The sequence below is a fragment of the Neoarius graeffei genome, chromosome 20 (assembly GCF_027579695.1).
Source record: "Neoarius graeffei isolate fNeoGra1 chromosome 20, fNeoGra1.pri, whole genome shotgun sequence".
Classification (NCBI taxonomy): domain Eukaryota; kingdom Metazoa; phylum Chordata; class Actinopteri; order Siluriformes; family Ariidae; genus Neoarius; species Neoarius graeffei.
Window position 1 is genome coordinate 64,823,595 of NC_083588.1, and position 27,445 is coordinate 64,851,039.

General features: G+C 40.5%; 1 protein-coding gene across 1 annotated transcript in view; it reads left to right on the forward strand.

The window, feature by feature from the left end:
* mybpc2a (myosin binding protein Ca) overlaps positions 1 to 27,445 on the forward strand; it is a 77,135-nt gene that overhangs the window by 10,502 nt on the left and 39,188 nt on the right. Inside the window, exons 2-8 of the mRNA XM_060902458.1 lie at positions 13,082 to 13,096; positions 16,113 to 16,196; positions 16,290 to 16,438; positions 19,099 to 19,216; positions 19,326 to 19,374; positions 19,775 to 19,831; positions 19,967 to 20,139. Of these exons, the coding sequence (XP_060758441.1) occupies positions 13,082 to 13,096; positions 16,113 to 16,196; positions 16,290 to 16,438; positions 19,099 to 19,216; positions 19,326 to 19,374; positions 19,775 to 19,831; positions 19,967 to 20,139 (645 nt within the window). The remainder of the gene's footprint in view (positions 1 to 13,081; positions 13,097 to 16,112; positions 16,197 to 16,289; positions 16,439 to 19,098; positions 19,217 to 19,325; positions 19,375 to 19,774; positions 19,832 to 19,966; positions 20,140 to 27,445) is intronic.

Consider the following 27,445-nt stretch of genomic DNA (forward strand, 5'->3'; position numbering starts at 1 on the left):
TGGTTTCACCTTATCCTGTCATATATACAGTACGCCCTCTCATTAAACGTTACGAAGATGTTATGAAGAAAAATAAAGCTTGGAATGAAGCAGCAGAGATCGTTGCTGCCTCTTGTCAATGTGTAGCCTATAATAGCTAGGACGGTTAGCTTGTTTTGCTAATCTAATCGTAGCACGTAAATCAAACGATTTGTGTCCAAATACTACAGTTCCTAATCAGAACAAGAATAAAAACAGGCCACGCCCCCACAAGAGTCAAACTACAAGTGATATGAGCAAGAATGCGTCGCCTGGTAGCGTCACCTGCTAGCGTCAGCATAGCGCCGTGTCCTAGGGAGGAACAGTGCTGCAAGGTTGGAATAATTAGAAACTTTCAAACCCTTTCTTTATTTTTAAAACAACCTTTAGGACTAATTATCCTCCTGACTCTGAATCTCATTAACTCTCCACACACATACTGTGTCTCATGGCATTACCTCATGTCTTGGGCTTGCTGACAGCATGCGTTTGTCACGTGATAAACTACACACAGGTAGTGAAATGTGATTTACTGATATTTGAAGTTTGTCCTTGAACTTGACGATATTTTTACAGCACGTTTACAGCATCGTTTTTATTTTTACTTCTCAAGCACCAACTTTTGTTTAGTTTATGGTATATCAGTTTACTAGTATTGCTTCCACTAGTTGTGTCATTTTGGCCCGTGTGTGTGTGTGTGTGTGTGTTACTGTAGATTTACTTCAATATAAATGAATTCAATCCAAATTGAAATATTAAATTAAACACTAAATTAAACCTTAAATAACAAACATCAACTAAAATATTAATTTTGCAAATTAATCAATGATATAAATATGAGCCCTGTGATGACCTGGCGACTTGTCCAGGGTGTACCCCGCCTTTCGCCCGTAGTCAGCTGGGATAGGATCCAGCTTGCCTGCGACCCTGTAGAACAGGATAAAGCGGCTACAGATAATGAGATGAGATGAGATATAAATATCTCGCCCTCTTTGCGGATGACAGCAAACTTTACCGGCCTATAGACTCTGTAAGTTCTCCGGCTTTGTTGCAGTCTGACCTTGATGGTTTGCATTTATGGAGCAGTGATCATAGGATGACATTTAACACCATTAAATGTAAAGTTTTGCGTATGTCCAAGCGAAGATCTCGTAGAAGGCCCCTCAACATATATCATCTTGGCGAGGAAGTATTATTGTACTCTCCTGAAACCTCTGATTTGGGTGTATTTGTCTCTGGCAACTGCACATGGAATAGTCATATCGAGCAGATGTGTGCGAAGGCGAATAGGGTACTTGGGCTAGTGAAGAGGCTGTGTGGCAGGGATATTTGTGACATCCAGACGAGAAAGTTGTTATATACGGCGCTTGTCAGGCCGTTACTAGAATATTCATCAAGTGTGTGGTCACCCTATTTAGTAAAGCATTGCAGACTGATAGAGAACATTCAGAGGCGTGCCACTAAATTCATATTGAACTATCCTCCAAGAGAAGTCAGTTATGTTAATAGACTAGTCCAGCTTAACTTACTACCTCTTGATTTTCGTAGACAAATGCATGATTTAGTTCTCTTGTTTAAGTATAAAACTGGAACTGTTACTAGTAATTTTGGACGTTTCATTCAAACTGCCACTCTGCATTATAACACCCGTAATTTTCATCAAGCCAACTTTGACCTAATCTCTAGGCACAATCAGGAATATTATTGTAACAGCTATTTTCCTAGGATTGTTAAGTTGTGGAACAGCTTACCTAATATACTTAAGTCTAGTCAGGATCTCTTGTGGTTTAGAATCCATCTAAACAACCACTTTAGAGGTTTACTACAAACCTATAGCCCGCCATGATTTGTCAATTATTATGTATACTTTTTTTTCTTAATTTATTATGTAAGTCAAATTCTAATTCCTGTATGATTTTTTTAAATTTATATATATGCTTTTTTGAGCTTAGGGGATACGTTGCAATTGGGGTTCCGCCCTGTTCATCTCTCCGGTCACGTTTTACCACTTTTTTTTTATATTATATGTTAATTTGTGGGCGGCACGGTGGTGTAGTAGTTAGTGCTGTCGCCTCACAGCAAGAAAGTCCTGGGTTCGAGCCCCGGGGCCGGCGAGGGCCTTTCTGTGCGGAGTTTGCATGTTCTCCCCGTGTCCGCGTGGGTTTCCTCCGGGTGCTCCGTTTTCCCCCACAGTCCAAAGACATGCAGGTTAGGTTAACTGGTGACTCTAAATTGAGCGTAGGTGTGAATGTGAGTGTGAATGGTTGTCTGTGTCTATGTGTCAGCCCTGTGATGACCTGGCGACTTGTCCAGGGTGTACCCCGCCTTTCACCCGTAGTCAGCTGGGATAGGCTCCAGCTTGCCTGCAACCCTGTAGAAGGATAAAGCGGCTAGAGATAATGAGATGAGATGTTAATTTGTGTATATATTTTCTGTGACAAATTACAATAAACTAAACTAAACTAAAATATGAGATCTGGTCTTTGGAAGTTATGTGTTGCACAGTTGGAATAAAGTTTATGATTATTTTATTATTTATTTGAGGAGTTAAAGGATTTATGGGCTTGGATTCTGTTCCTCGATGCCAACTCGCTGATTATATATACACCTGTAGAAACTTTGAGATGTGTAATATTTATGAGGGAGCTTAATGCATGTATTTACGAGCTGTCATCCTGGTAGCAGACACACACACACACACACACACACGCAGAGACGTAAGTGATATCTTGAGTAATTGGTCTGAGAGTCCATTAGCTGTTTTTTTGTAAACACAGAGGCGTTGTTGTAGCGCAAGGTTCCTCTGGGTTCTCCAGTGGATTGGTTACTCTAAATCAGGGTGGATTCCCACCTCATGCCCAGTATTCCCAGGATAGACTCCAGAACCACGGATCCACAGATCTAACACCACCCTGGGAGAGGTAAAGAGCTCACTGAACACGAACGACTGAAGGAACATTTCACACCACTCTATTCGCATAAACAGTCAAATACAGTGGGCGGAGTTATGCATGACGTTAATATTTGTACCTTTTTAAAGAAATCGACTGAAAATTTAAACACACTGCCTTCATTTGGGCAAATTCGTACAAATGTAGCACAAGGTCAGGTTGGTGATACTGTTAATCCACGTTACTGCGTCATGATATCATCCCGAGATCCTGGTTGACATTTTTTGATGTAACCTTTCCAAACCTGGCCATAACGATTCCCTTCATCATGAATTAGAAGGTCACTCGGAAACCTCAGACCTCCACCAAGGACAAGAGTCGACTCTTGTGTGATCTGCAAATCTGCATTCGCAAGCAATTTATATTTATTTTTCAAAACTCTTAGAATTATGTTCCAAAGTGTGTATCCTAAAGGATTACTCATCCCCGTGAATGTGGATTGTTGTAATATGGAGTCATCGTGTTTCTACATTGGTTATGCGTTGTTTCTAATGAACTTTACTGCCATCTACTGGACTTTAAGATGTACAGCATCGTTGAGCGCAGACCTCCACCAAGGCCAAATGCCGTATCTAGTAATATTAGCGAAAGATAAATTAAAATCATGGATCTGCCCTGTGACTCAAATCCGCTCCAAAGTTTCTTCCAAAGTTTCTTCCTTAGCCCCGTGCTACACCCTTCCACCAAGTTTCATGGAAATCTGATTGGTAGTTTTGCGTAAACCTGCTTACAGCCCACACTGAAAACATAACCTCCTTAGCAGAGGTAATAACACTTTACTCCTCACTTATTCATCTGGATTCAAACAAATTTATTCATAAATCATTCACAGGAAAGCATTTAAACAAGAAAAGTCATGTTCAGGAAAAAATCCAGCTAGTTCAGCTTAAAAAATAAAAGTTTGTTAAATGTTCCTGCAGTTCGCTCCTCCTAGTTTTTAATGGAGAAGTGGTAAGGCTCTGGTCGCACTACAAAAACAGCGACAAAAACATTTTCAATGCATGTATAGAAATTTGGTGATGTTTGTTTTTGTCAGCAAACTAAGCAGCAAATACTTGCAGATGGGTTTGGGAATACTTCCCAAAGTTCAGGGAAGCATCGCCACCAAATACCTCAGTTTCATTGATAACTATCACAAAACATCACAAGCTATAGTGCGACCGTAGCCTTATCCCTTCTCCACCAACAGGGGACTGATCCTGTTCTGGTTCATGCACCAAATTTTGAACCATTCATTGCATTTTGACCAAAAATAAATTGGTTCAGAGTCTAAAAATGTGGTTTCTAGCTGGAACTGAAAGATGAACCGGGAAGTCATCAGTGAGTGTGTCATAAGTTTGAAGAGTTTCTACGTGTTCTTATCATTAGTTCTTGGTCTACGCTTGTTGTTTGAAAGAAAACAAATATCTGTGAAAACAAAACAAAAGCTCAAAGGTAATCAATGCGATACGCCATCTTGCTACTATGCTCGCAATGACCTCCGATCATGACACATCCTTGATTACAACGGTTCCGCTCAAGACGGGTGGAAACGCAGGCTGTGAGTTTTGTGGGAGTGCCTAAACATTTAAACATGCCATGATTGCTAACGGACTTGTTAATTTTTGTTAAATGTTGTGAGAAACAGTGAGCTGCATGTTTGGAATAAAATAACAGAACTTTGAAAGACTCTTCTTCATCTTCGATCCCTCCTTTGGTTCGTGTTACTTTCTCTGCCAAGGGAGTGTCAAGCTGAGGGGGAGTGTGAGGCAGTGACGGAAAAATAACTGCGACAAGAAATTTGCATCACATGGACATTCCCAAGAGGTTAGAGAGAGAGAGCTGAGAAGGATTTGATCTCTAGGTTCAGTTTGTGCTGTCAAAGTTGACGGTACAAACTGAACCTAGAGATCAAATCCTTCTCAGTTGCTCATGAGATCATCTCCTGAGCCTCATTCATGTAAAAAAAAAAAAGGTGGTTGATTTTTACAGAGCTTCAGAATAGCAGTGTGAAGTGATATGGAGCATCAGTACAGACCTCCATGTTTGGTCCTGCTTGGAGAAACAGACCTCTAAAAAGAGAAACCTGCAGATAGAGCGATAGATGAGGCTATTTATAGAGACAGACAAATCCAAATTGCATATCGACACTTTTCTCAAGTGATGTTTATTAACTGTCACTGAGATATCGGATTCTATCACCTCCTTAAATCAGCACGAAAACATGATCTGTCTCTGTAATTATTTTTCACACACTTTCTTACTCTGCTTCTCAGTTAATCCTGGGGATTACATTCAGGTCTCTGGTCCAAACTGGAAGGTTCTGGAATTTCTTTTCGGATAAATACGACTCAGTAGGGGCGGCACTGTGGTGTAGTGGTTAGCGCTGTCGCCTCACAGCAAGAAGGTCCAGGTTTGAGCCCCGTGGCCGGCGAGGGCCTTTCTGTGTGGAGTTTGCATGTTCTCCCCGTGTCCGCGTGGGTTTCCTCCAGGTGCTCCGGTTTCCCCCACAGTCCAAAGACATGCAGGTTAGGTTAACTGGTGACTCTAAATTGAGCGTAGGTGTGAATGTGAGTGTGAATGGTTGTCTGTGTCTATGTGTCAGCCCTGTGATGACCTGGCGACTTGTCCAGGGTGTACCCCGCCTTTCGCCCGTAGTCAGCTGGGATAGGCTCCAGCTCGCCTGCGACCCTGTAGAACAGGATAAAGCGGCTACAGATAATGAGATGAGATGAGACGACTCAGTAGTGACGGCTTGTGGTGATGAGAAAACGATTAAATTTGAGTCACGCCTAAAATCACGAGCTCTCATCGACGGCACAGTACGAATGATGAAATGATTGATACCAAAATAAAAGTATTTCTGTAATCTGTAACTGATCTGTTTTCTATGAATCCAAAGCAGAAAAGTTAAAGTAAATCTTTCTGTTGACATGGAGCCCAGATTAAGGGGGCGTGTCAGTCTCTGTAATCACATGACTACCACGAGTGTCACTGATTGGCTCCATGAATCGACAGTCTGAGGGACATAGAAATCAACCCCAGCGTCTTTTTTTTCCTTCTTGCTTTTTATGTCATTCTCTGTGGTTTTTTAAATTATTATTATTATTATGTCCTGTGGGTGGTGCTGTTGTGCTCAATGCTGGAAAAATACAAAACAATCCACTTTCGGACATTTCTAATAAGCAAATAATCTGGCAAAACCTTTTATCGAATCTTATTCAATCTGTTCTTCTGAGGTTTCTCCTGCTGCTCATCCAACTCACCCCGACTCTTCAAACCACACCTCTAATTTTATCTACTTGTACATCCACATTTCAGCGATATTTACTGTATGTACGGCACATTCAGAGTCGGGTTATGCAGCACTTAAGTTGATTTTCAGAGCACAAGCACTCACGTTCAGTCAAGGAAGTCAAACATGGACTGAACAAGGAAATATCGTACTGTTTTCTTTGCTGTCAAGTGACACACAAAAGCAAAAGACCATTTAACTCAATAGAGACTGACTAAAGTCACAGTGATTTGCACTTGCTGTTACAAACCGGGGTGTCTGGTAACCGTGCTCTATAGATCCGGAACAGTAAGAGATAGAGAATGACGCTTAGTGAGGGAAAAAGCCCATTTTCATGGATCATTCTGGTTCAGTGATCCAGATCAACACCAAAAGTCATAGTAATGTAATTCAGCCCCAAGGTATTCATGTGAAATTTGGTGGCAATGTTTTTATTGCTAAACTCAGCGGTGAATACTTCCTGAAGTTCGGGGAACCATCACCACTAAAATGCCTCATTTTCACTGAAAGCCATCACAAAGCTTTATAAGCTGGAATGCAACTGTAGCCTTAGACAAAAAAACAAAAAAAAACACCCTGGTTTTTTTTAAACCTCGAAAAAGTATAGCCATTCTTTGAATCTGCAAAATTTTTATTTGCTCAATCAGTGATGTTCAGAACAGCAAGCTCCACCCTGTATACTGTACATACTTCCTGTTCTGCTGTGAAAATGGTTCCTGAACTGGTCTTTGAATGGTTCATGTTTATTATATAATTTTCATGTTTAAAGAGCTTCTTCATGGACGTTTTTATGAAAGTGAAACCTCTCTGGAGGAGGTGTTATATATAATATATATAGGGGAAGCCATGCAATGGTTAGAGAAACAGCTTTGGGACAAACAGGTTGCTTGTTTGATTCCCTGGACTAGCAGGACTGGCTAAAGTGCCCTTGAGCAAGGCACCCAACCCGCAACTGCTCTGGCAAGAGTGGTGGCATACCTTGTGTCTGATTAGTGAAAGAAAAACTAATGATGCAAGTATCAGTTCAGACAGGACATATGTTATATAAGGAACCTTTCAGAGTTCCTGTGGAAGGACAAACCAAAGAACTCGATGGTTTTAGATTACGCATTTGCCTACTCTAGAGAGTGCGACTAACATTTTATGGAACTGCAGCAAAGAAACTGAAATCTGTTCAGCCTTTCTTGGTCCAAACAATCTAACAGTTCATGAGTTCCTACAAAGGTTCCTGCGATGGAGATCTGTTAATGCGTATTGCACTTATAATTATAATTGCGATGGCATGTCTCATTGGGTTCTTGCTACACCTGTCAGTGGATTAGATTGGATTGTATTTGGCAGTCTGCTCCAGCTTGTGTCTCCAAGTGGACTTCTTGGCTGCTTGATGAGATCCTTTTACGGCTGGACAAACACCAAACCCTAATGAGAACCAAACACAGCACCAGTTATTAGAATCTCACCGTGAAAGCCAAACCTTGTCCAAAATAGAGCTGTTGACCCTTCAGTATGTCCTTCAAACCCTCAGGGTGGATCCTGCAACCTGACCCCACAGGGGACTGAGGCCAAGGGATGTGTCTTGTGTCCTGGCAGCATGAGGAGTGATAAGTGGAGTATGATTTGTTCCTGGTTTGGAATTTTGTGGGTCACTGAATGCTTTTTGGTCTGTGAAAGAACTTGAAGTGAAATGATTCCACAGCTCTAGAGGTGTGACGATCTATCGGTGTAACAATACGATGAAATCCAGATGCCAATAAAACACCAATGAGGCTAAAACTGTCCATGTTCTTGCTCGAGGCGTGTTCTTGTCACTTGTTTTTCGTATGTTTTGAGATAGATGTCTTGTGTGTGTGTGTGTGTGTTTTTATACAATTATGTTCTTCTTCCTGAAACCTTTGTGTAATTGTATCCAGTTACTTCCTTGTTGTGCAATTTCACACTTGATATAAGACTCATGACGGTCATGTGATCACAATCTGCAGGCATGAGTTTGATGTAAAGTGGGAGTTAAACTTAGGTAATGATTGTATAAGCTTTACTGTCACCAATTATAACATAAGGCTGATGTTTTTAATCCCGCCCACACAGATTTTTATTCATAACTAAGAGTTCATATTTAGACTCGAAGCAACCTCGTGATTAAAAGCTACCTATCAGGTGAAAGTGAAATGAAAGCTAACCTAGGGAGCCTAGCCACTGTGCCAATTTATCATTAATTGCTCTGTGGTTCTCGTCACTTATTATCACCATTATGTTTAATTGCATTATCGGCTTCGCAGACAGAAGACTGTCAATCCAGCTTGCTCATTACAATATTAGACCACGCCCATTGGGAGGGTTCTCTGAACTCCATCAGCATTAAAAAAAAAAAAATCACATTTCCATTTTCAAACCTTGCTGTATGTTTAATAAAACTTTGAACCTTGTCTCATATGAAATATATGTTTATTTTATGCTATATTCCCTGCGATATACTGCAAGGTTTATTTTAAATTCCAGTCCTAATTTCTGCAAAAATATTATTCAATTTGTTTATTTCGATGTTTAACATATCTAGCACCTTAATAACACCAACGGTCGGTTTACAAAGTATATAACATTAAAAAAAAAGAAAGAAATTGTCATTTTACCTTCTGTTTAAGTTTTAGATTTTGATCTTTATTTTAAAAAAGCCTTGTCTCATTTGCTAATTACGGATTTGTTACTATATTTTTTTCAGATCCTAAGAAAGAGAAAGCAGCTCCCACTGCTGGTGAGTTTCATCATGTTCCTACTGCACTGACGACAACAACAACAACAACAACAACAATGAGCAATGCTAACAGAGACACCACTAATGTGACAAAAATCTACTTCCTGGATTTCTCATCTCATCTCATCTCATTATCTGTAGCCACTTTATCCTGTTCTACAGGGTCGCAGGCGAGCTGGATCCTATCCCAGCTGACTACGGGTGAAAGGCGGGGTTCACCCTGGACAAGTCGCCAGGTCATCACAGGGCTGACACATAGACACAGACAACCATTCACACTCACATTCACACCTACGCTCAATTTAGAGTCACCAGTTAACCTAACCTGCATGTCTTTGGACTGTGGGGGAAACCGGAGCACCCGGAGGAAACCCACGCAGACACGGGGAGAACATGCAAACTCCGCACAGAAAGGCCCTCGCTGGCCCCGGGGCTCGAACCCAGACCTTCTTGCTGTGAGGCCACAGCGCTAACCACTACACCACCGTGACGCCCCTCCTGGATTTATTTATTAAAAAAAAAACCTAACTCACTTAGAAAACCAATTTTGCATGAAGTGTAAAAGAAAAAAACAACAACAACAACAATGAAATGGATAAATCATGCACAAATAATTTATTTTTATGGTTGCAAATCAAACGTGACATTACACACCTCACACACTCAGCCTACCTTCACTCTAATAAACTCCTGTCGGGTTGCTCATAGGTTGATATTTGTGGGCGTGGCCAGCATGTTTCTGATGTTATAATACATAGGGCCAAATTACTCAATTCTGACTGGTCAATCAAAAAGGGCTTTTTTTCCTTAACACGGGGCCGTATTTCTGAAATGCTACTGGCTAGTTCGTTGCTTGGTTACGGTTAAAAAAATTAGCAAATTTTGTCAACAAAATGGCTGACTCTGCTGACTCAGCAATGCCGCGTTTCGCTATATTTGACAAAGAAATGATAAACCAATTGAAAGCTGCAAGCGAAAATGAAAATACCAAAAAAGTACAAATTTTTGGCTTTCCGTGTTTAAGAAATGGGCTGCAGAAAGACAAATAAATTACTCTCTAGTGGCGTATGAATGCTGCGAGTTAGACAAGCTGCTATCGCAGTTTTATGCAGACGTGAGGAAAGAAAATGGGGAAAACTACGAACCAGACTTTCTTAAAGTAATGCAGGCAGCATTGGATCGGCATCTGAGACAAGAGAAATATCCGAGATCAATCCTGAAAGATGTTATTTTTCAAGAATTACGAAAAGTCCTCGAGGGAAAAGCGAGAGATTTGCGAAAACAAGGAACACTTTAGAAACTGATTCAAACGTGCAAGATAGTCTCGCGCCCTGATTGGTTCAGAAAATGTGAACGACAAATGTTGTGAGCTTGAATGGGTTCCAAAGTATGAATTTGGCCTGATATACTATAAACAAGTAATCGTATGGTTCCTCGTAAAATTAGGGATCAATTTTACTCGTGATTTCAAAGTTTTGAAATTGCCCGAGTCGCAAAACTTCGAAATCACTCATGAAATTAATCCTTAATTTTACTCGGCCCCATACGATTACCTATACAAATGACCAGTGTGTTTATTCTAATTATGATTATATTAGTCCTGAATATTCAGCTATTTTTATGATACAATGTTATAAAAGTCTTTTTTGTGTAATAAATGGTACAACAAGTGACAGGATAGTGTGTGTGTGTGTGTCTTGTTGAAGACGAACTGTCCCCATAAAGATAGGAATATCTGACAGCTTGAACCTTGTGGGGACATTTGGTTGGTCCCCACAAAGAAAACTGCTTTTTCTAAACTAAAAGAGGTTTTGTTTTGGTTCTGGTGAGTAGTTAAAGTGAAGGTTAGGGCATGTGATGAAGATGTAACTGTTTCTTTTGCGCATATTAACCCTTTCTGACTGCTTGTTGATTCTTCTCATGCAGAAGAGGATGAAGGATGGGGGGACGGTAAGGAAAACGAAACGATCCACCCAGCTCACTTTGTGTTTCTATCTCTGTATGTGCGTGCGCGTGTTTAGGTTTCATGTTTGCTGATCAGCCGCTCACCAGAATGAGCGTGCGGTAAATTGTGAGTGTTAGCATGCAACAGCTCATTATTATGAGCATGCTCGACACGCATACGCATTACTGTGAGCGTGCAACACACTGTATAAAAAACAGACAGCGCATCGTCTTTAAAAAAAAGTGATGCCGCCACAGGTCTAGTGCCCCTGCTGGCTGGTTGCAGTACAATTTTTAGCTCCGCCCATCCACGTGAGTTTCAATGACAAATAGCCTTTTTTTTTTTGGTCCATGTCACTTTTCTCATCTAGACTGTCTTTCTATCTACATGACTAAATCAAACAGGTGGTTTTCTCAATGCTGATATCTGCACATGTATTTATTTTTAGTTCATTTTTAAAACATTATCATACGATAAAATACGAAGCCGTGGATGCACTCGGGTCAGCTTTCCTGGGCTGTAGCCATCCAGCCAACTTCACGAATACTCACTGTTAGCCATTTCTATTAAAGATGTTTTTTAAACATTGTGAGGTTTAACAGGAAGAAGGTTAGTTTAATCACACTAGCTTAATTGTGCTAATACATACCATCATGCCAGTATGATAGCAATATTATTTCAGTATTAACAACATTGAGCGAGCCAGCTATCGAATTTTACACAAAATTTGTTCCTCAGTGAACACACACACTACCAATAATATCAGGATAGAGTTTATAAGTACATATCCTAAATAATAAGTCATTAACTCCTTGTGCACTGTGACTGCGGTTTACTCTAAACCAGCTGCTCTTCCTGAAACCGCGGTGAATTTGTCAGCGAAGGTCCAGTTCATGTCCAAGTGATTAGTGTCCTCAGTGATTAGACACATCTGTATTAATGAAATATCTCCAGCTGAAACGGTTTAAGCTCTCTGGATAGATAAGATTGATTCCCACCATGAACACATTCTGCATCGTGATGGAAGGGGGCGGGGCTACTAAAGGATCAGGATGTACCTCACTTTGCCTTTCGGTTGCAAATTCCACAACATGGTGGCAGGATTTTGGCTTCACTTCTATAAAACGGGACACAACTGGAAAGCGCTGTCCATTTTTTATACAGTCGATGTCGGAATCTGAGCATCTACAATCGTGTTACGTTACATTGTTACGTTGAACGTTGAGTTGGGCTGCGAAGTCATCACACCCTTCCACCTGGTCACTTTTGTGAAATTGGTGGAAGTGCTGAGCTTCCTTGGGTTTGACATGGATTTTGGAAGATTGGTGGTGTTTTAAAACACCAAACTGTTTATCAGTGAAAAAAATAAAATGGCTGGAAAAATTTTTTTGCATTGGCTAATATTTTTTTAAAAAGAAGAAGTGATATATACTTGATTTCCATGCAGTATGTATATATCAGAGTCGTGCATGAGAAAGGTTTGTGTAACAACTAGGTTACCTGAATGACACTCTAGGCTGCTAACACCAGTCACACCCGGCCCCCAGTGACCTACACCTACAGGATGACTCAATGACCCATATGACGTCAATGACTCACCTTAGGGTTGCTTTCGATCCACTAGAGGATAAATACCTGGAACTCCCCACTAGTCAGACAGAACTGAAGAAGCCTTTGGGATGAGAGGTGAAAGGTCTTCAAGAATTTCAAGCAAGTCCAGTTGCCTTCTTTTGCACCTACGGTTTACTATGACCTGGATGCCTGAGAACCTTCACAGACAGTTTTCTGGGTGGGGTGGGGATGAGTGGGGGGTGGTTACAACTAGGGATAGCAATCATGGGAAAATACGCTGATTTTCATGTTACCTTGCCTGTCTGTATGGATACACACTGATAATGCCAACGTCCACCAACAATCTGTGGTATAAAAAAAAAAGAAAAACCAGGTGATAAGTCTTCATTCTGCAATCTTAATAGGACAGGAGACATGGGTTTGAGTGTAAGTGTGTGTAAATGTAATTCTAGAAGGTCATATGTTCAAAAGGCTCTACTATCTTTGACTCACTTCATACTTGCTAATATATTCCCCTCTCTCTCTCTCTCTCTCTCTCTCTCTCTCTCTCTCTCTCTCACTCCTTGATGCAGAGTTGCCAGAGGATGGTAAGACACACAAATCCCTTTAGCATGTATTTGTCTATGACACATACATGGGAAAATTTTTGATCATCATAATTATTAATTGACTGGAAATAATGAGTGTCTTTCACATCCTATGGCAGAACCTACGGAAAAAGAAAGCAACCACTTTCTAACTCACTTTTCATACATTGTTCCATGTTGTTATAAATATACACTGATCAGCAGTAATGTTAAACCCACTGACAGGTGAGGAAGTGAATAACACTGATTACCTCATTACAGTGGCACCTGTCGAGGGGTGGAGTTTATTCAGCAGCAAGAAAGAGAACAGTCAGTTCTTGAAGTTGATGTGTTGGAAGCAGGAAAAATGGGCGAGTGTAAGGATCTGAGCGACTTTGACAAATTGTGATGGTGAGGTGACTGGGTCTGAGCATCTCCAAAATGGCCCATCTTATGGGGTGTTCCCGGTATGCAGTGGTTAGTACAGAACAAAAGTGGTCCAAGGATCCAAAGGACAACTGGTGAACCGGTGACAGGGTCATGGGTGTCGAAGGCTCATTGATTTGCATGGGGCACGAAGGCTAGCCCATATGGTCCAATCCCACAGAACAGCTACTGTATCACAAACTGCTGAAAAAATGAACACCGACATCTTTCTGTTTTAGCCAGCATTAACTTTTTCAGCAGTTTGTGATACAGTAGCTCTTCTGTGGGATTGGACCATATGGACTAGCCTTCATGCCCCATGCGAATCAATGAGCCTTCGATACCCATGACCCTGTTGCCAGTTCACCAGTTGTCCTTTGGATCCTTGGGCCACTTTTGTTTGGTACCAACCACTGCATACTGGGAACACCCCACAAGATTTTTTTTCCTCGTTATTTTCTTTGTTCTGTGTTTATATTGCATATGTTTATGCTGTTTGCACTGTGATTGGGGTTGCTTTTAATCTCATTGTACATGTGTATAGTGACAATAAAGGCATTCTATTCCATTCTATTCTATTAAGATGTACCATTTTGGAGATGCTCAGACCCAGTCATCTCGCCGTCACAGTTTGGCTCTTGTCAAAGTCACTCAGATCCTTACACTCGCCCATTTTTAGCTCATCCAGCTGTAGGCCAGGCCAGATGAGCTTATGTGATCATGTATCGTCCATCCGTCCGTCGTTGTCCATCACCATCGTTCATCCACAATTTACAAAAATCGCTGCTCCTCCTACAAGATTGATCGCATTTCAGTCAAACTCATGTACAATGTTCCCCAGGTGGGTGTGCACAAAAGTTGTCAAGATGGTGGCACCACTTGTCATATTTATGATTTTATGGGTGTCTGAAATTTTTGAGTGACTTGTCATATTAAACGCTACTCTTTTGTAAACTGCTGGGACGTTTTCACTGAAACTCACCCAGAAGACTCTAAAGACATATTCCAACAAGAATTGTACACCAGGTGGCACCACCTGCCATGGATGAGACTACAGAGGGGTCACGTGCAATTTCACAAAAATCACTACTCCTCCTACAGGAATGATCGGATTTTAAGCTCACACACAACAGCAGTGGCCCGTATGAGCTCCAAACTCACTGAGGCTATTTTTCCTGCTTCCAACACATTAACTTTAAGAACTGACTGTTCTATTGCTGTCTAATATTTCCCACCCCTTGACAGGAGATAATCAACGTTATTCACTTCTTCACCTGTCAGTGGTTTTAATGTTATGGCTGATTGGTATATATATATATATATATATATATATATATATATATATATATATATATATATATATATATATATAACAGACTACAAGGTCTTCAGTGAAAATGTAGCTGTTGTAAAAAAAAATCTGCTTTATTTTCTATTGTGTGTATATATATATATAGAACAGGATGTGCGTCAGTCATATCTTTAGTTAGGCATATCCAGAAGAAATGAAATACAACAGTGTGTATGGTACAGGAAAGTAATCAACGACAGGATGGTGCGATGAAAAGGAGCTACAGTTGCCACCTGGAAGTTGATTATTTCCCAATAACTGCACATCCTTTAGTGTTTTATTCCTTTTATACCACAGTGAACTACAACCATTTTTCCCAGTGTTTTTTATTAATTATTAAAGAACGTCACATCATCTCATCTCATTATCTCTAGCCGCTTTATCCTGTTCTACAGGGTCGCAGGCAAGCTGGAGCCTATCCCAGCTGACTACGGGTGAAAGGCGGGGTTCACCCTGGACAAGTCGCCAGGTCATCACAGGGCTGACACATAGACACAGACAACCATTCACACTCACATTCACACCTACGCTCAATTTAGAGTCACCAGTTAACCTAACCTGCATGTCTTTGGACTGTGGGGGAAACCGGAGCACCCGGAGGAAACCCACGCGGACACGGGGAGAACATGCAAACTCCGCACAGAAAGGCCCTCGCCGGCCACGGGGCTCGAACCCGGACCTTCTTGCTGTGAGGCGACAGCGCTAACCACTACAGTACCGTGCCGCCCACAACGTCACATCAAATATTTTTTATCCATTTATAGTTACATTTAAAGTTCATCCCTGCTCTTACTTACAGTATAGCAGCTAGAAACAGTCGTTCCATCACCAGCGTCTCTTTTTTCCTCTCTCTTGAAGATAATAATAAAGAAAATTTAAAGTTACAGCTATCCCTTGTTTTTTAAACCATTTATGTGATGTTTATATAAGTATCAGGACGACACGTTACTTAGAAATAAACCTGCAACTTGTAGCTGCACTACTTATAACAGAGCTGCTGTTAGAGAATTAATCAACACCTCCTGACCAATCAGAATCCAGAATCCAACAGTGCTGTGGTGTTAAGTGTAATATTGGATATGCCTAGCTGAAACATGACTCTGTTTGCTCTAAAATGGTTCCTACAGGAAGTACAGGAGGTTGTATATCTGACAGGAAAGCATCGTCTCTCCAGGCGCTCTGTTCTGCCCATAAATTTAAAGCTCCGTGATTGGCTGATTTCACTCTCATGCGTCTGACTTCTCTCTGTCACACCTTCAGAGCACACGCCAGGGGAGGAGCGACAGATGTCAGAAGTATCTGGCCTCATTGTGGAGAAGCCCCAGAGTGCCACAACAACCAAAGGTCAGAGGTCATCGACATTGTAAAGATTGTTATTATAGCAAGTGATTGTTTTGAACAATGTTTAACTTTAAAATGCTTCGTTATCGGCTACAGGGAAAAACATAACGTTCGTAGCCAAGGTGGACTCGTCCAATCTTCTGAGGAAGCCGATGTTGAAGTGGCTGAAAGGGAAGTGGTTGGACCTGGGCAGCAAAGCTGGAAAACACCTGCAGTTTAAAGAAACCTATGACAGGAACACCAAGGTGTGTGTGTGTGTGTGTGTGTGTGTGTGTATGTTTGAGTTGGTGTGACTGTAGGCTACATGTGGAGGTTTTTTGAGGTTATGACGCCTCTAAAATGCTCTCACTTGCACCCAGAATCCCCTTATAGATTCACAGAACACAGTGTTCTCCAACACACTTGTGAAAGAACCCTGTGTGTTGCACTTTGTACCACTAAATACCTGGTTCAGGTGTGTTGGAACCTGTGAAAAACAAAAATATAGACTTTCTGTAAGTCCTCTCGCATACAAATCAAATTCTCTTTAATATGCAGAGATTTTCCTAAAATCCACAGAAAATGTTCTGAGGTATACACTGTTGTCTCAAACTGACAAAATGCCCTTGCATTCACACAAAATCCTCACATAACCTTCGCAATATAATGTGCAATACCTCTCCTGCTGGACTTTTTTTCCGCCACATCTTATTCTTTTTTATATTTGTATATGTAAATCTCATCTCATCTCATTATCTCTAGCCGCTTTATCCTGTTCTACAGGGTCGCAGGCAAGCTGGATCCTATCCCAGCTGACTACGGGCGAAAGGCGGGGTACACCCTGGACAAGTCGCCAGGTCATCACAGGGCTGACACATAGACACAGACAACCATTCACACTCACATTCACACCTACGCTCAATTTAGAGTCACCAGTTAACCTAACCTGCATGTCTTTGGACTGTGGGGGAAACCGGAGCACCCGGAGGAAACCCACGCGGACACGGGGAGAACATGCAAACTCCGCACAGAAAGGCCCTCGCCGGCCCCGGGGCTCGAACCCAGACCTTCTCGCTGTGAGGCGACAGCGCTAACCACTACACCACCGTGCCGCCCATATATGTAAATACTTAATTTAATTTATCTAGAAGTTTTCTCTATTTTCTATTCACTGTTTATCTGTAATGATGCTGCTGGAATTTTAATTTCCCTGAGGGAACCTGCCCAAAGGGATCAATAAAGTTCTATCTAATCTAATCTAATCTAATCTAATCTAATCTAATCTAATCTAATCTAATCTAATCTAATCTAATCATAAGATTCTCACATATTAATAGAAAATATTACATAAGATGTTTTGCGTTCACATAAACTATTCTGACATTCACTTAAAATGCTCTACCGTACACAAAATATGTTTGCATACACATAAAATTTTCTCACATTCATGTGTTTTCACATTCACATAAAATTCTCTCACATTCACAAAATTCTCTCGCATTCACATAAAATTCTCTCTCATTCACATAAAATACTCTTGCATTAATATACAATTCTCTTGCATTCAAATAAAATTCTCTCACATTCATATACAATTCTCTCGCATTCACAAAATTCTCTTGCATTCACATAAAATACTCTTGCATTAATATACAGTTCTCTCGCATTCATATGAAATTCTTTTGCACTCACATAAAATTCTCTCGCATTTATATACAATTCTCTCACATTCACATAAAATTGTCTCACATTCACAAAATTCTCTCGCATTCACATAAAATACTCTTGCATTAATATAAAATTCTCTTGCACTCACATAAAATTCTTTTGCATTCATATAAAATTCTCTCACATTCACATAAAATTCTCACATTTATATACAATTCTCTCACATTCACAAAATTATCTCGCATTTACATAAAATACACTTGCATTCATATAAAATTTTCTGGCACTCATATAAAATTCTCTTGCATTCATATAAAATTCTCTCACATTCACATAAAATTCTCTCACATTCACAAAATTCTCTTGCATTCACATAAAATTCTCTCACATTTATATACAATTCTCTCACATTCACAAAATTCTCTCGCATTTACATAAAATACTCTTGCATTCATATAAAATTCTCTTGCACTCACATAAAATTCTCTCACATTCACATAAAATTCTCTCACATTCACAAAATTCTCTTGCATTCACATAAAATTCTCTCACATTTATATACAATTCTCTCACATTCACATAAAATTCTCTCACATTCACAAAATTCTCTCGCATTCACATAAAATACTCTTGCATTCATATAAATTTCTCTTGCACTCACATAAAATTCTCTCACATTCACAAAATTCTCTTGCATTCACATAAAATTCTCTCACATTTATATACAATTCTCTCACATTCACATAAAATTCTCTCACATTCACAAAATTCTCTCGCATTCACATAAAATACTCTTGCATTCATATAAATTTCTCTTGCACTCACATAAAATTCTCTTGCATTCATATAAAATTCTCTCACATTCACATAAAATTCTCTCACATTCACAAAATTCTCTTGAATTCACATAAAATTCTCTTGCATTCACATAAAATACTCTCGTATTCACAAAATACTCTCACATTTACGTAAAATACTCTCATTCACATAAAATACTCTCACATTCACAAAATACTCTCATATTCACATAAAATACTCTCGCATTCACAAAATACTCTCATAGTCACATAAAATTCTCTCGCATTCATGTACAATTCTCTCGCTTTCACATAAAATTCTCTCGTATTCACATAAAATACTCTCACATTCACAGCCACATGAAATCTTTTTCTGTACCATGCATGTAAAATGCACTCTCATTCAGATAAAATGCTCACAGTGAAAAAAGAAATGCTTTCACATTCTGTGTTTTTCATAGATATACACTTATGAGATGACCATCGTGAAAGTGGTTGAGGGAGATGCAGGAGGTTATCGCTGTGAGGTCACATCCAAGGACAAGTGTGACAGCTGCACTTTTGAGCTCACTGTTGAAGGTATAAAAGAACAGCTTCATTAATTAGAGAAACTCGGTCCATCTCACTGTGATCAGTTTCACTGTGCTCAATTCCGTCATCATGATGTTTGCTTTATTTTGTCCTTCAGCTGCACAAGAGGTTCAGCAAACCAACATTCTTGAGGCTTTCAAACGATCGTGAGTCTGTGTGTGTTTCTGTCTGTGTTTCACCATCTTCAGTAAAAGCACATGTAATAATTAAAAGTTCCTTTTGTCTGTTCACTGTGATCATGTTAATTTCCACTCACACAGTCATGGTGTCTTAAGTGTCATATTTACACCAAGCTAACAGTAGTGTACCTTTTAATAATCTTTCCCTAACATCTTCTGTAGAAATAAATGGGAAAATTACCATAAATTCTGGAGTAGCACTCTACAGTAAACACATGAAATAGGAAAATTACCATAAATGCGGGAGTAGCATAGCCATGATAACACTAATAATTGGGATTATTGCAATCAGATTAATGCTGAAATTATCCCGTATACGCCATTCTGCTGTATCATTTCTGCATGTATATTTATGTTCTATCTCCAGAGGAGACGCAGGAGAAGATGCTGGAGATCTGGATTTCAGTGCTCTACTTAAAAAAAGGTCAGGACTCCTCACTAAATCCTCAGTCTGTTCCTTAAACAGATAAAACTAAAGATACTGAATATTCCAGATGAAACATGAAAAGGTTATGCAGAAGAATTCATATGTAAACGTGTTTGCTTGTTTGTTTGTTAGAGAGCGGAAGCAGAAGGAGGAGGTTGAGGAGGAAGTGGATGTGTGGGAAATCTTAAAGAAAGCAAAGCCCTGCGACTATGAGAAGATTGCATTCCAGTACGGGATCACCGACCTGAGGGGAATGCTGAAGAGACTGAAGAAGATGAAGAAGGTGGAGCCTAAGAAGAGTGATGGTGAGTGGCATAACACACACACACACACACACACACACACACACACACACACAGACACACACACAGTGTCATCTCAGAAGCTTAAAGTGCAAATCCTGGACCAATTTTGTGTTTTTTTATATGAAAGTATGTCCCTTTACACACTCATCCAGAAGGGTAATTTTGCACAAGGCCATCTGTCTACAGCAGAAGGCAAGGCAAGGCAAGTTTATTTCTATAGCACATTTCATACACAATGGCAGTTCAATGTGCTTTACAGAAGTAAAAACAAAAACAGTAAACAATAGAGAAATAAAATTACATAAAATAATTTTATTTTTATTCTAAAACAATTAATTAAAAGAATTAAAAGAATTAAAAGAAAATAATAAGAATTAAACAATAGTAGAAATAAAATAATAAAATGAAGTAGTAGTTCAAATAGGAGGAGAAAAAAGAAACCAGCAGAATAGAATAAAGAATAAAATAGAATAATGTTAAAGTAAATTTAAAACATGCAGAGAAAGTAAAGATTATAAAAAATGTAAAGAAGACAATATTAATTATTTAACAGAAAGCATCTGAGAACAGCTTGGTCTTTAACCTAGATTTGAAGCTGCCAACAGCAGGAGCATTTTTAATGTCCTCTGGCAGTTGGTTCCATAGCTGTACTGCATAGTAGCTAAAAGCTGCTTCACCACACTTTGTTTTAACAACTGGTTTTAATAGTAAATTTTTCTGTTTTGATCTGGTAGATCTGATTGGGTTAGGCCGCTGCAACATATCAGAGAGGTAATTGGGCCCTGTACCATTTAGAGATTTGTACACCAGCAGCAATACTTTAAAGTCAATTCTGTAGCTTACTGGAAGCCAGTGAAGGGACCTTAGAATTGGAGTAATGTGCTCTGTTCTTTTTGTTCGTGTGAGAACCCTCGCCGCTGCATTTTGAACCAGCTGAAGTCGTTTGATGGTCTTTTTTGGCAGGCCTGTGAAAAGGCCATTGCAGTAATCAACCCTACTAGAGATGAAGGCATGTATTAGTTTTTCCAGATCGTTTTTTGACACAAGTCCTCTTAGTTTGGAAATGTTTTTTAGGTGATAAAATGCCGATTTAGTGATTGCTTTCATGTGACTGTCAAAGTTTAGCTCGCTGTCAATGAAAACACCAAGATTTTTAACCATTTCTTTAGTTTTAATCCCTTTTGTGTCAAGAATAGTGGTAATCCTGAGTCTTTCATCTTTTTTCCCCAAATAGAATTACTTCTGTTTTATCTGTGTTCAGCTGAAGAAAATTTTGTGACATCCAGTTGTTGATTTGATCGATACACTGGTAGAGACATTCAAGGGGGGCATAATCATTAGGTGATGGAGCAAAATTAATTTGGGTGTCATCTGCATAGCAGTGATATAAAATTGAATTTTTATTGATAATTTGCCCAAGTGGGAGCATATAAAGGTTGAAAAGTAATGGTCCAAGAATCGACCCCTGGGGGACACCACAGGTCAAGGACATTGACGTTGAGGAACATTTTCCCAGGGTAACAAAGAAGCTTCTATCTTTTAAGTATGAATTTAACCAATTGATAACTTTACCAGTCAATCCAACCCAGTGTTCAAGTCGATATAGCGGTATGTTGTGATCAACAGTATCAAAAGCTGCACTGAGGTCCAGTAATACCAGGACCGATGTTTTGCCTGCATCAGTATTAAGACGTATGTCATTTATAACTTTAATCAGCACTGTTTCAGTGCTATGATTGGCACGAAATCCTGACTGAAAATTATCAAAACGGCTGTTTGATATCAAGAAGGCAGTTAATTGATTGAAGACAATTTTTTCAAGGATTTTCCCGATGAATGGTAGATTTGATATTGGCCTGTAGTTATTTAATACTGAAGGATCCAGATTATTTTTTTTAAGAAGGGGCTTCACAATGGCTTTTTTTAGGGACACAGGAACAACGCCAGTCTCCAGGGATGTATTTATAATTTGAAGCACATCTGTAATTATAAGATGAAGAATAGACTTAAAAAAGTTGGTGGGCAGAATGTCCAATTCAGATGTTGAGGAACTGAGATTTTGTACAGTTTTTTCAAGAGTCTCATAATCAATTAAACAAAATTCTGACATTGTGTTGAAGTTATCTATCTGTGTCATTGGTGATTGCAGTTTTTCAATTTTTTGCAACTGAGATATATTATGAGGAATATTCTGCCATATTTTATCAATTTTACCTTTGAAAAAAGATGCAAACTGATTGCATTTATTAACTGAGAGAAGTTCAGGTGCTAATTGTGGTGGGGGATTAGTTAGCTTCTCTACTGTTGAAAATAGCACACGGGCATTGTTCATATTCCTGCTGATGATGTTGGAGAAGAAAGACTGTCTTGCTCTATGAATTTCATAATTATAATTACAAAGCATCTCTTTATGGAGCAGAAAAAAATAAAATAACAAAAGGCATCTGGAAAAATCCCAAGGGAGTCTGAAGCCAGATTCGTGACGTCACCTGCGGAAGCGCCAGCAGGCTGCGAGAGCTTTGCACGGTTTCAGTGCACAGCCTGTGTAGACCAAGCGCTCCCATTTCTCTCTCATTGTCCGGTCTTTTGGGAAACGATGAGTACTAATCCCATCAAGATCAGTGTTGCTACACCCTCCTACGATACATCTGTTAACCATTTTAATAATTACGTGATAACTTTGAAGAAATTTGCAGAAAACCACCAGGTCGTTTTCTCATAAACAAACCAGTGTTGACGTAGGATTCAGGAGGCGTCCCGCACGCAACATCATGAAAATCAGTGTTTGCCGGGAAATCCAAATGCCAAGTTTTTTCAGAGGCGGACCAATTCGCCTCAAATGGCTTGATTTCAACTGAATTTTTCTGGTATTGCGCAAGCTAAAAAAAAAATTGCACAAAATGCAAAATGTGACAGATATTTGGCCAAAATTTAATATAAAATAGGAGAATTACACCGATCTTGCTCCTGAATTTACCCGTGATATGCACTTTAACATGAGTTCCATTCTGCCATTCATCTACTTCCTGTGTGAAATGAGGTCACGATTGAATACTAACATGCCCTGATTTATTCACATCCCTAATATTGAGTGCAGTTATGGTCACAATCAGTACATTTACATTCACACTAATATTCCACTATTATTCTGAATATGGTGTAAACAGCATATCCTGTTCTGATGTTCAAAACTTGGCCTTGTTCAGAATTTAGCATTTTCCAATTAAGGCATGCTGGACATGCTGATATGATTTGGGTTTCAGGAGAATTCCTTGGACGCGTATTCAGTGCATTCAGAATCTGCATTTCTGGGGGGTTTACGGCATTTTGTGACACACAATGCCCAGTTAGACAATCGGAGTACGCACAGCTGCATGTAAATGGGAATATTAGTAGTGGAATATTCACTTTCATTCACCATGTTTACAGCTTAGTAGGAATATCGTCTTTTTCAGAATAAGGGCATAAACTGAAAGTATTTTGTGCATTTAAACGTAATGAATAAAGCTTCTGTATCTTAGTAAATAAGCAAAAAAAGAGGATAAATATATATAAAAGGTCATTCTATAGTCACATACTATATACAGGTGTGAAATTAAACACCTAAAGGTTTAGGAGGCGGAGCCCTACTTCTCAACATTAATACAGTATGACCTTTTTTCTGTCTAATGAGAAAAAAAATGAGTAATGCTTATGTTTACATTTCTTTCATAATCTGAAAAAAGTGCAGTGATGATGATGATGATGATGATCTTCCGACTATAACCGACTGCACTGTCTGAGAGAGGTATGATCCATAAACGTAGTACACAGTCATAGTATACTATCCAGAAACATCAGAAACACATGATATAGAGCTTATTCAGTCATGTGACGTTTCTGATATAGCAACCTCTGGATTGGACATAATATTGGACATAATAATGTTAACAAAATGGCGACTACATTTACTGCTTCCGATGCAGATCTGTGCTTCATTTTCCATGAATTATCTCATAAAATGGATGAAAAATGTAAATCAGGATGTGCACAAAAGTGGGCTTTGGTACTACAGATCCTTATCGAATGCCAGCAGTGATGAAGACTGCTTTAGACGGAAGCAGTTTCGTCAAGTCCAGGTTCTTCATGTGCCAGGATCTGTTCTTCCCAGGTAGTCTCCTGTCCCAGTACTAACCAGCTCTTGAGGCGCATGGGTGCAGTGCTGATCTCCATTTCTATAGCCCTCAGCTACTCACCTGTTAGATAGCTAAGGTTACAGTGTGGGGGGGCGGGTCTTCTGGTAACCGTGAGAGTTTGACTCCCCAGTGGCGGTGGCAGAGGGGAGTCCTTTAGGGGAGTCCCCCCAAAAAATTATGTTACAATGGGAGTCCTTTGACTATTTATAAGGACGAAAAGGAGAGAGTAGTGTGAATAAACAGCCTGCTGCGCGCCTTTGTTTTCCCTTATTAAATCCCGCTGCGTCCCTTCATCCCGGTGCCCTAATGGCATCCCTTTGTACTGTAGGTTGGTATCACCCATTCACACCAAAACCGATGCAAACTAACCTGGCCCTGACATCACCGATTGCCTCCGCTTTCCAGGATTTCCCTTATTTGGCTTACGCAGAACTGCAAAACCCATCACTTTTAGTAGACAAGCTGATTTATGAATATTCTGTGGACTAATTAACCCGTTGCTATGGCAACTGTCTAGACATGTCTGGTCTCCTTGGGTACTCACTCCAAAGTGGGAACCCTGTGACAGCAAGGCTATGACAGTGTCACTATATTTGTATCTGACTGATAACTCGTGTCCTGTCCGGATGTCTAGATAGCGTTCACGAGGTGTACAAGCAGTTTTGGGCGCCCAAAAACTCGATGCTGCTCTCGATCTACATGAATTCGCTTGCTGCCCTGACCACTCACTGAAAATCAGTATGAAGAGGAGTTTCAGACAAATATCCATTGCAAACTTTTTGGGCTCGACAAAGGCACTCAAGTTGCTTGATGATAACGAGGTAAGTTTTCAGTATAAATTTTTTAACACCCCAAGTCAAATTTCACAAGCCAAGAAATGAATGACTGTTTACTTGCACTGAAGACTAAAGGAAAGACAGTTATTTGTGCTCGTGCTTTATACCATGTAGCTGAGCAGGTAAATAAATCTATTAGCTCTTTAATGCAACAAGGACATTGAGGGCAAATTTTCTCACGTTTTGTTTGTGTGTGTGTGGGGGGGGATCCATGAGAAAACTAAGGGAATGTAGTTTTTCCAATTTACCGATACAGCCCCATGTCATTCATACATGCTTCAATACACCAATATCACACAGCTTTGATTTGAAAAATAAGCAACAAACAGAAAAAAAAATGTATTCGCACCCGATCTGGGGTCACAACCGGTCATTACCAGTCAGTTGGATTTCCAGGGATCTGATGGCAGTCCGTGAAGGATCGGGAATATTATTTTCACGGGCTTATTCCTTGGTCAAAACAGGATTGCCGAGCGATGTGATCGGTGTTTATTCAAATTTTCCAAGGCTATTTGACCTAATCATTGAAATATTTCACTGGCACTGTGTGAAGTTTCGTCATGATATGTGTTGACAGCCACTCGGTGCGAGTATGACTTGTCCGGTCAGTTCATTGTTTCCATGTGTAGTACAGCTCGTTTCACGTGTCCCAGTCCGCCTTAAATTGACAGAGTAGCCGAAAACTGCCTTTGACAGTGGGGTTTAGCTCTATTCTTGAATAAGTAACCTATTTTTATTGAGTAGAATAAGTTGTTTGCATAAACAGACATTAAACTTAGCTTTACTCCACCAAAATTTGCCTCTCAAAATTCGGGAAATAGTTTTTTAGAGGGTTAAAAATTCCAAAATTTCCTGGGGGGGCATACCCCCAGACCCCCCTAGATTTGGCACACCTTTGGCGTGCAACACATTGCCCCTCCCATCTAAAACTTTCTGCTGCCTCTGCTCCCCACTTACATTTGCATTACAGCGTGCCTCACTAGATGGCAGTAGGTAACATTTTTATGATGGTCTTTGGTATGACCTGACCACAAGTAGAACTCATGATCTCCTGGTTGAGAGACAGACACACAAACCACTAGGCCAACTCGCAGTCAAAGTGGTTTTGTAGTGATGGCAAATTCCCATCTGATACAAGAACTGAAGTACCAGTGGTTGAAGTTTTAATACTTTTAATATTGCTGTCATGTTTTTTTATAAATGCGGAGTGGGTCCTGTGCCATCACCCGGCATCGCTGGATCAGGCCATCGAGCTGGTGGAGGACCATATGGCGGCTGTTCCGACGGCAAGACAGCGTGTCTCCTCTTCTCCCCTCTCTTCTCTCTCTGTCTCCCCTTCTGTTTCTCGTCCTCACCCCATTCCCCCACTGCGGAGGAGGGGGCCAGCTCCACTCCAGCCGGCCCGCCACACCCGCGGTGCCCTACCGTTTCCTACATCCGTGTCTGTGTCTTCCCCCCCTCAGGTGAGTGAGCTCTGAAACACCGGTGCAGAGGGAGGGCCTGGGCTGGTATGCTGGCCCTGCGGGGAGCCGGGGCACTTCCAGCATCAGTGCTCGGCGATGGAGGTGGGCGCGGTGGTCTGGAACCCCGACACACCAGGGACTGCCCTCGATCGGGCCAGAGCGTATTGCATACCAGTGAGTATCCAAGGGGATATGTATCAGGCTTTGGGGGACTCCAGCTGTAATCAGACCTCAATCCACCAAAGCCTGGTGCAAGACGAGGCATTGGGGAGAGCACAATTGGTGAAGGTGTTGTGTGTGCACGGGGATGTTCACAACTACCCTTTAGTGTCAGTCCACATTCTATTTCAAGGGGAGAAATTTAGAGTAAAGGCGGCGGTTAATCCTTGCCTTACCCACTCGATAATTTTGGGGATTGATTGGCTGGGATTTAGGGAATTAATGTCACATTTAGTGAAGAGTGGGGCCTGCTATAATTTAGCGTCCCGGTGTGGCATTGGAGGGAGCAGCTGTCACAGAGCTGTCTACATCATCACCGCGTCAGAGTGAGGAGCAGCAGGCTCTTCCTCCCTCTCTCGGGGAATCCCTCGCGGATTTCCCGTTAGAGCAGTCGTGAGACGAGACTCTGCGGCATGTGTTTGACCAAGTGAGAGTAATCGATAGTCAAACGCTCCAGCCAAACGCCACTCCGTCCTTCCTCTATTTTTCCATTATTAAGGATAGATTATACCGAGTGACGCAGGACACTCAGACTAAGGAACCGATAACACAGCTTTTAATCCCAAAGAGCTGCCGTGAATTTATATTCCAGGCGGCTCACTTTAATCCCATG